General features: G+C 39.7%; 1 protein-coding gene across 1 annotated transcript; it reads left to right on the plus strand.

The window, feature by feature from the left end:
* The first annotated feature begins 5800 nt into the window (after positions 1 to 5800).
* Positions 5801 to 9452, plus strand: LOC144346712 (uncharacterized). Its single transcript, XM_085493458.1, has 2 exons — positions 5801 to 6201; positions 6580 to 9452. Exon 2 carries the CDS (start codon positions 6633 to 6635, stop codon positions 8268 to 8270), a length of 1638 nt encoding a protein of 545 aa, XP_085349584.1. The 5' UTR covers positions 5801 to 6201; positions 6580 to 6632; the 3' UTR covers positions 8271 to 9452.
* Positions 9453 to 9695: the final 243 nt, after the last annotated feature.

Below are 9695 nucleotides of genomic sequence, written 5' to 3' on the forward strand. Positions count from 1 at the left end.
ATACAAAATTCAATTCACCACTTTGGTCGTAATCGTGACATGGTTATAAATACTTAACACTGTTGAGGTGTGCAAACAAGTTCTTGTCATGATTAGTTGTAAAAACGTCAATTATACGAGTGTATATATTTGGATAGCGGTCATGTGCTAGTCGATAATTGACTGATTAGTAGTTGATATTCAACATGAACGCATACTTATAAGGGCGTCAATATGTTAGCTGGTAAACACTTTCCATCGCACTGAGCAACGGAAAAATATATAACCGTAATCATCACGGTCACGGCGACGTCGCTAACAACGCAACATTTGCCGAGAATCGTTTCAACTCGACGTTGGTAAGAGATATATCGACCGGACAAACTTTACAAAGATGAGACGGCTACACGATTCTGCTAGTGTTTCCCAAGTCGCTCAAGTGATTTGTAGACGAACAGAGGTTAACGGTCACGTGAGACAGCGAAATAAATCATGGTCCCTTAAACTGCAGGTAAAATACGCAAGACTGCAAAAAGATTTTTTGAAGAAAATGAGTTTTTATGAAAATGAACAGCGGTTATTGAAGCGAGAGTTGCTGAAGCTGGTCAACACAGACGATGGTGTGGATTCTCCTCAAGGGCATGGAAAGAAACTGCTACACATTGGCGTCGAATCGCCACTTTCGGGCGTATATCGAGGGGACACCACAGAAACGGCGAGAGAAGCGTTCTATCGGGAAGAGATGCAACGTATACGCGAAATGGGAGAGAGCGAGAAATGGGACGAACAAACCGTGAACAATATGGACACGCGAGGACATGAGAGCATGAGAATTTCACAGACTGTGAAAGAAGCGAGGAATAGAATTAACAAATACGAGATGCAAAAAAGAACACGCAATACACAGAATATTCAGACCAAAGAATCAAATCGGAAAAAAATGCCAGCTGCGATTTTTTCAGTTATTGACGGAAGTTCTCCAATGAAAGATACTAAATTTCCTCCGTTGGACGAACAGAGTAGTCTAACATATGGGAACAGAATGTGGACCAATCAAAACATGCCATCGCAGCGCAATCCAATTCCCGGGAGATTGAACAGAGTCACACGTGTTGGTCGAATTGAAAAAGATGAAGATATTTTTGACGAAGTTAACCGAACTGTAGAAAGATATATACGGGAACTTGGACTTGCTCACAGCGAGTTTGAATATGTAGAAACCGATTCAAAGGAAAGTTTTCAAGATTCACACCTCCCTTCTAATGGCACGTTTACGACTAATATCACTCGGCCACTTGATTCAACTCGTTTTAGTAGAATCCGTCAAAACAATGCAGAGCGCGACGATAGTGAAGGTGAAGAAAGGTGGCCCACCCCGATGCTAACCATTAATTCTATGACTAGGGCGCATGGACAGATATCGATCCCATCGTCACTGTACAATAGTTCAAATAACTTGATAGATACAAACACCGCTAGTAGTGGAAGACGTTCTGCAATATCAGTGTTTCAAGAAAGGGTGTCATCTGGAAGGAGGACACCTCTGCATTCGTCGTCGAGCCGCCCCTATAGCTCAATTCGGGAACGAGTTAATTCGAAAGATGTGACACCTGAGCCCACGGTATGGGAAAAACTACGAAATACATTGCAGCAATCGAGTTCGAACGTAGAGGAGCGTCTGAAACGAAGAAGACCCAGCGTGCAGCTCAAAGGTCTTGTCAAAGAACTTGCAAAACACAGAACGACCGCGGAAATAATTGAATACAAGAAAATGATGGGTGAAACCCAAGAGGTGAACAGTTACGGCGGTATTCGATATCTGCGGCAATATAGGCATGGAGATCGTGACATAATTGCGGAGGTGTTCAGCAAAGATTAGTTGACGTGAAAACACAGTTTACTATATTACTGTGTGGTAATAATTTCCATCGATTAACAATTGAAACATTGACAATACAGTTGACGCATCTTGTGTAACCACTGTAAAATTTGCCGTGGTGACTTTTTTCTCGACACAATTTCAATATTTCAATTTTTCGACATTTGAAAGTAGGATAGAAAATCGGACATACAATTGATCAAATTATAATTAGTCATTTCGTAATAATACCAAAATTAGGTTGTATTTATCTGAATCATCAAGCTGATCTACTAACAATGTGTTTATGACCATAGCTTGGATTCTGACCATTCTGAGTACACTCGAGAATGGCCTGATGAACCACTATGCAACTACGTGGTCGATACAGAATTCCGTGTAATCACTGATTGGCTGTGTCCATGACTTCTGTCAGTACATTACCATGGAAATACGCACGCGCAGACTGTTGGTAAGCCCTGTCCACAGCACTTCAGACTGATTCGCTAGGTTTTTATTTTGTAGATTTTTCAAAGTTTCACAATCATAGACGGCACCTAGGCTAATATAATAACAGTTAGCGTTATCACATTTATTTTTTATTTCATGAAATGCATCACACCACATCATATCACATTGGTAATTTGGAATTTGAAACGAATAAACAGTCTGGATATTCGACACTAGTACATTACAAAACACAAATAACTACGTTGCGAACCATCTGTTAAATTAATTGAAACTGCCTGTTTGGGAATCGTGCATATGTTGAAGTAAACATTTGTTAGAGAATAAAGACGACGCGCTGTCCATTAGTGTGCGATAACAGGGCAATGACGGGAATGTTTCTTGTTCGTGCATTGTCCAAGACACTGCCAAGTTATCGTCTGGTAACTGTGGATAGCACGTTATACCGGTCGACTAATGAGAACACGTCGTTGTAGAGCAAGGTATTATAATGGATCTATAATAACCCAATCGCACCCCTTCTTCCACCACAAGATCTTCATGTAATTATTGTACCCCGATCGATTAATAAATTGTATATTAATAAATTGTATTTGCACGTGACATTTAACTGCATAGGACGGAGTAATCTATGTACACGAGATAACACATAGTAATATTTCCTTTCTCGCTGTATGCATGTGTTGTAAGGCATGGGTAAGCGCAAAGTTATGTTCCCATGTGCATACGATGGGTGCAGCAAAGTGTTCGAGTATTGAAAACCGAATTGTAATCAACTATTTTACAATGTAAGCAAGTTTACACATTCAAAACGAGATCTGAGATTATTGTTAGAGTGTCGACAGTCCTCAGGCCTAATCTGTTAGTATATTAAATCAGAAAATTTGGCCTGAGGACTGCCGACAGTCTAATTATTTTTAAAAAGTGGAATCTAAATAAAAACGAAAATGAAATTTGAAAATTAAACATAGTTTCAGAGCAGTGTTAGACAAACAACGAGTAGTGAGAATCGGTTGCCTTAGTTACCAGAATCGATGTACACTTGACACATACATACGCAATTTTCAATTTGCATAAAAACACATTCCCCAGATGCGGGAATGCAATTCTGTTTCGGATGCCATTGTTCACTGCAGAGAGAAGACTCGGTCAGTGATGACGTTACTAATGTTTACTCTCGCGTTTACCACTTATCCCAGTTCACCGTATCAAATGCAAAAGACGCCATGGTTCAATTGGTCGCCATGCTCGACATGTATGACAATTTTCCTGACGCCAGGCACGTATATACTGCAAACTCGTATAGGTATGACTTGCTAACAATAAAACGGCATCCCGGTGATAACACACATATTCTTTCCACTTATACTTACTTACTTGTGACATTGCTTATACCCAAACACCAACAATCACAAGAGTGTTGATTTGCAGTATTCTAAAATCCTATATTTTTTCTCGCTGAATGGATGATCCATTGAAACTAAAATCTAGCGAGTATACCTTTTTTCTTATATATTACATTCAGCTCACCAGCAATCAGTGAAAATAAACTCTCTACAAACCAATATCACTGAAATTGAGAGTTGTGACAAGTGCCCCTCACGCCCGACCACAGTGTATACTATGAATGAGGTATCCCACAATCCCCATCGAAAGCCAACTATGTCTAAAACTTGTTCCACAGAGTATAATTCACTGTAACCACAGGTGAAGTATTTCATATTAACGCAAGGACATACACGTCAGTTTAGTGGGACAAATAAAAGGAATTTCACAAATTCGGCCTTGAATTGTGGTTTGGGGACTTTAAGGTCAAGGTGGTATTTGACTTGGTCTATTGTTCTGAGACTTTGTGCTTGGATTATCGGGTGACAAATAAATTCTACTTCAGAGAAAGTGAAACGTACAACAGGTGACTTGATAGAAAGCTACTGATTATATTAGAGGAAAAATCAATTTTTAATATTGAAGTAATGTAATAAATGAAATTCAGATGCTGTTTGCAGCTTAGGTGATATATATTGCAGCGAGGAACATCAATAAAAGTTGTTTTTCAAATGATGCAGTCTCGGGTCAAAATAGAACAGTACTGCCGACTCTATTATCCTCGTACTTCAACAGCTTCAATGCTGTGCCAAACAAAATATTCGCTCCTCTGGACATGTTGGTATTTCAGTGTGGGCATAACAAAATGTGAACCGTATTCTACAAAGATTGTAATGTGCAATCGACATGGTTTACCTTGTTAATCCGTAAAGCGGGGTTTAATACAGTATGCTGTATAATATGGCATTCACGTGACTTTACTGATATTCAACCATATTACATATTGGTAAACAGAAATACAAAAATGGCGTTTTATCTATAATATCAACAGCCCCCCCCCCCCCCCGTGGAGCCGTGTTAGTACACAATAACGAAGTCAAAGATTTATTCGCAATTTTTAAACAAGTGTTTTGGTTGGGTCACAAACTCAAGAATACCGTTTTCTGAATAATTATTCAGTCGTTAACCCTAAATTACAATTCAACTCATTGATTTGTTTCGGAATGACGTCAATGCATTTATGGATTTCTTACAGCGTATCAGAGTCATTACACCCGAATACGTGCACATCAAACTTAGTATGCAAGGTAGGCGGTTTGAATTACAAGGCCCGACGTTCACAACATGTTTATTTATTAGTATTATCAAAATAAAACCATACAACATGCCATATCGAAGTGCCCCATGTTCTATGAGATAGTATTCAAAAAGAAACAGACTCGAATGTGTGCAAGCGTAAACGTTGAATATGCAGGTTAATATTGATCGCATTACTACTAAATATATAAATGGACTGTTGTGGGGTGGATTATATGTAGGCATAGAGGTACATCGGACTAATAGTGTGTGGGTGATCGGCAATAAAAGCACGGTTTCTACATGTAAATATTCGCATAGGCAAACAATGCCGATATCCCGACTTATTCCTCATTCTTTCAAATGGAGATACACATTTCAATATTTAGATTTCGTAGCTTAATACAACTTCCGGTCTTAAACCGTTATGCTTTGAACATAAATTTATTATCAGTGTGAGTCATTGGGTTGGGTGTCTGTCATTGTTATTTATTTGATAACCTGTCGACGTACAGTGGGAAATTATTTCTAGAAAGTTAAACGACAACTTTTAAATGAAGGTTTAAACAAATAAAACCATTGACCGTTAGCTTGCATTGTGTATACTGTCAAGTCAAAAACAGATATATAACATATTAACCAGGATGTTGGTTATTGTTACGATAACAAGGGGGTGTCGTTAACTTGGCCTGGCATACACAACATGATCCATTAACTAACGGAATTCAATGTATCTGCCTGCATCATGACTCTCTGCATTTAATACAAAACCCGTATTAAATTCCAGTTGTTTTCAAGGATCGATTTCAGTGAAGGAAATAGAATGAATGGAGCTGAATGATATTCACTGAGCTAAATGGTTGATAATTTTTCATAAGTAAACACCCTCATGATTTTACCGCACATACCAAACAACCATTATAACAGGATCGAAACAGTCAGTCGTTCAAGTCAGTGTGAGTATGGTACGTGTGTGTGGTTCGCAGTAGTGTAAATGAAGCCGCCGTACGCCATATAGTACGTAAGTGTTACCTTGAAATGACTGACTGCCGCTACACAAGTACGTGCGAAAAGCTTTGACAGTCGTTAATGACAGTTGTTTCTTACCCCAATCTGCTATGATCTAGCAAGGCTCACTTGTTGAGACAGGACCAGATCGAAGCTGAATTGTTGGTGGTAATGACTGATGGTGAAGACGGCCGGCAGTGATTTGCAATACTACGCCAAACCGGTAACTTAGACATAGCAAGGATATATGCGATTACACATTACAGGTAGGTTGACACTGATGAAATGTCACGTACGCAACGTGGTCATTTGAAATATACATGCAGTATAATTCAGCTCAGATTTCTCCGAACGAGTGTTTGCGAACGAGGATAATGGTTTCACTTACAACATAACGGGCAAGGTGGTTTGTTTCAGCTTACATTGTTTACACATCGGTGGGAATCTCATACAAAAACACGATTCAGGTGCAATAGCCGGGTGCTTTTAAAATATTATGTGTACTTAGTGTATTTACCTGGATGAAATTGTTTCTGCAATTGTTCGCCTCAACTTAAATACGACCCACTCGTGAACTCGGACAGTTGGTTCTCTGAGTTTCGCACCGGACGAGTTAATAATTATTACTCCTGTTGTTGTTGCAGAGACATTTGATAAACATTGATATGGAATTCCGTTTGCTTTGAATCTTAACAAGATGGAGCATAATAAATCGGGAAAATTGTCGAGCAAATCGAACAGGAAGTCGAACAAACATTATGGAATTAAGATACAAGACTACAACGAAGAACGTCGCGATCTGAAGAAGAAATTGAAGGACATCAAAATAATGAAAGAGAGATCACACTCGCAAAGTCCAACCTTGCAGCGACCTGTTGGGAGTGTCCTCAATCGAGTGCCAAGAAGGTCTGACAGCGAACCAAGTTCTCCGCTAACAACAATGAGTAAGTCAGTTCAAAAACTGGAAAGCACACCGCCTGAAACACCACCTACGCCACGGTCGGTGCGATTTGAAATGAGCGATAACAAGAGTGACTCGGGAATTCCATTTTCACCATCACCTCTGGGTAGTCCAATGAATCGGAGAATTGTTGCCATCAGTGCAGAGGCTGCTCAGGTGCAGTTACAACTACAGGCACTTAAAGAGAAGAAAACTCTCGAGCCCCCTTTCTCAGTACCAACATCTCTGGCAACGATACAGAATTCTAATATATCGTTGAGCGGAAGCAGTTCTCCGACGAGTTCTCCATCTGACAGCCCTCTACTGCAGCGCGTCAAATCTCTACATGTTGAGTCGCCGTTACAGAGTCCTCGTCCGACTCGTCGTGTTGGTCATTGGCAATTGCTTTCAAATACACCAGGCTTCGAGTCAAAAGATATGAGTACTGTACGTCCACGGCAAAGAGCAATGACGACAGACTCAACACTAATTCACGGAATTCAACAACGACGAAATGATTCACCGAGGCTCTTAGAAGTTTCCTCATTAAATCAAGTCGCACAAACTCGGTCGCGTCTTCAGAAATATGACTGCGGTTCTATCCCACCTAGGAAGGCTAAACAGATTAGCTTGAATTTTAATGGGAAATCCAATGGCGGACAGAAACAGTGGGCTACAAAATTATCATCTCCGCAAAGTACAGGAACTTCCAATCGCTCGCCGCTACTGCCTCGTCGAACGAAAAGCGGTAAACCTCCTTTACTTCGTGCGCGTAGCTCCGAAACATTGATGTTGACCACAAGAAGCGAGAGGCCAGAAACACAACACGACGTGGATGATGTCGACCCTGAATCCTCGTACCGTTTAAGTCAACGTTACATTCGGCGGACATCGTCGCTAGAAGATTTATCGACCCTGATTGCAAAAATGGAAGTCCGTGAAGACGACGATGCCGTCACCAGCGTTTGTACCGAAAACATCCCAAACACACCGAGGATGAACTCGAAGTGGAATATAGTGCGGAAATCGATCCGAATAGGGGGGTGTACAGAAAAAATGCCTGATTCGGAGAAAGAGTCAGTCAAAAACGTTCCAGCTAGTAGCAATATAGACGTTAGGCAAAGTTCTAAGTGGGATACCGTGCGATCGAAATTTAAACTGGGAGGACACACCGAAAATCGGGTAGAGCAAAGAAATGCATCATCCCAGTTAAAAAAGATTGTGGACACTTTCATGAAAAACGGAAGGACTGTGGATATTATGAAGTTTGAGAAACTGAGACAAAAAGACCACAACGACAATGAACGACCAGACAGTCTAGATAGCCTTGAGGAATGTAGATATCTGAGAAAATACATTCCCAAGTTCTACAGAGACGAAAATGAAGAAAATTGATTGTTTTGTATCTGATTAATACTTTGTTCATAGAATTTACAAATCTCACTGCGAAAATATCCCGATAATATAATCTGTGAGAAATAATATGGATTCACACTTTACATATGAAATTATCCTTTTGTAAACAGTTATTTCCCACCCACAGGTTGCAATAATTACCAAACTTTAGGGACGACGTCAAAAGATCGATGTCAGATAAAAAACTTATTTGCTTTAGTGTGGGGGTGGGAGGGTTGACCTCAAAAAGTTTCCATCCTACAAAAACGATTTTATTTTTTAATGAAGTCAAAAAAAACCTTGGAGTATTTGTAGTTCGTTTTTTTTTCTATCCAATCATGGACAGAAATAACCGAAAAGGAAACAAAAAAAAACATCCAAGACTAGAAAACGGTTTGGTTCGAGTGTAAATATGTGCGTCGATTGAGGTGCATTTGTAAAGTCTTTTTACACCCACCCGACAGCCAACTGCTATGCAATACTACTGTCCGATTATCAATTTGTATTTAATGGTGAATGTAGTCTGGCGCCATGACCAATATTCATCAATTAAGTTTCAGTGGGGGTAGGGTGGGGTTTGGGAAAAAACTAAAGGAATTAAGTTTTTTATCCGACATCGATCTTTTGACGTCGTCCCTTACTTTATAAGTTTATTGACGATGTTGTTAACATTATTCACATTGGGATGGGTAAATGGTGAGAAAATATGGGCAAAGTTTTGCAAGTCAGCAGAATTTTGTTCACTAAATCAAATAGGGAATCATTGAGGCTATGCGAAGCTACTTGCAAGATTCTGTCTGATTGGCTACCAAACCCAACAATCAGACCAATCAGAGAACAGTTTGTTTGTTGAAAGGTTTTATTTGTTTGCTTACCAACATTTTGCTCAGCAAATTTTGATCACCACGTATCCAATCATTTCGCATTTGATGTAGCGGAGAATTGTATATCGAATCCTCATTAGAAATGTTTAATGAAGGCCTTAAAATGACGTCATGTCATGTAATTTCAATTACCCTTTGGAACTGCCAGTGCGCAGGCAAAATTAACATGCTTCAATTCATGTCACCTCAGTCTGTGAGATGCCATACTAATATATTTATTCGCAACACAATTACTAGCGTTTACAATTAAATCGTGGTTGCAATTCACATTTAATAAAGAAAAGTGTATATAAACGATTGAATTGATTTGCTCCAACTACATTCAATATATACGCCTGTATACGCTCGACGTCTCCCCAGCTCATGCTCATATTCTACTAGACAATACGTAAGGTATGCCGCTGACGTACATACTCAAAGCTTGACATATGTTGATGACAAGAAACACTGTGTTAGTGAAATCGGACACATGTGAATCAATACGATAATCAAGTGCATGCATTGACCGTGAAACTAGCGAGAAATGCTTGACGTCACTCTA

Source organism: Saccoglossus kowalevskii, chromosome 2 (assembly GCF_978046115.1).
Source record: "Saccoglossus kowalevskii chromosome 2, keSacKowa6.1, whole genome shotgun sequence".
NCBI lineage: Eukaryota > Metazoa > Hemichordata > Enteropneusta > Harrimaniidae > Saccoglossus > Saccoglossus kowalevskii.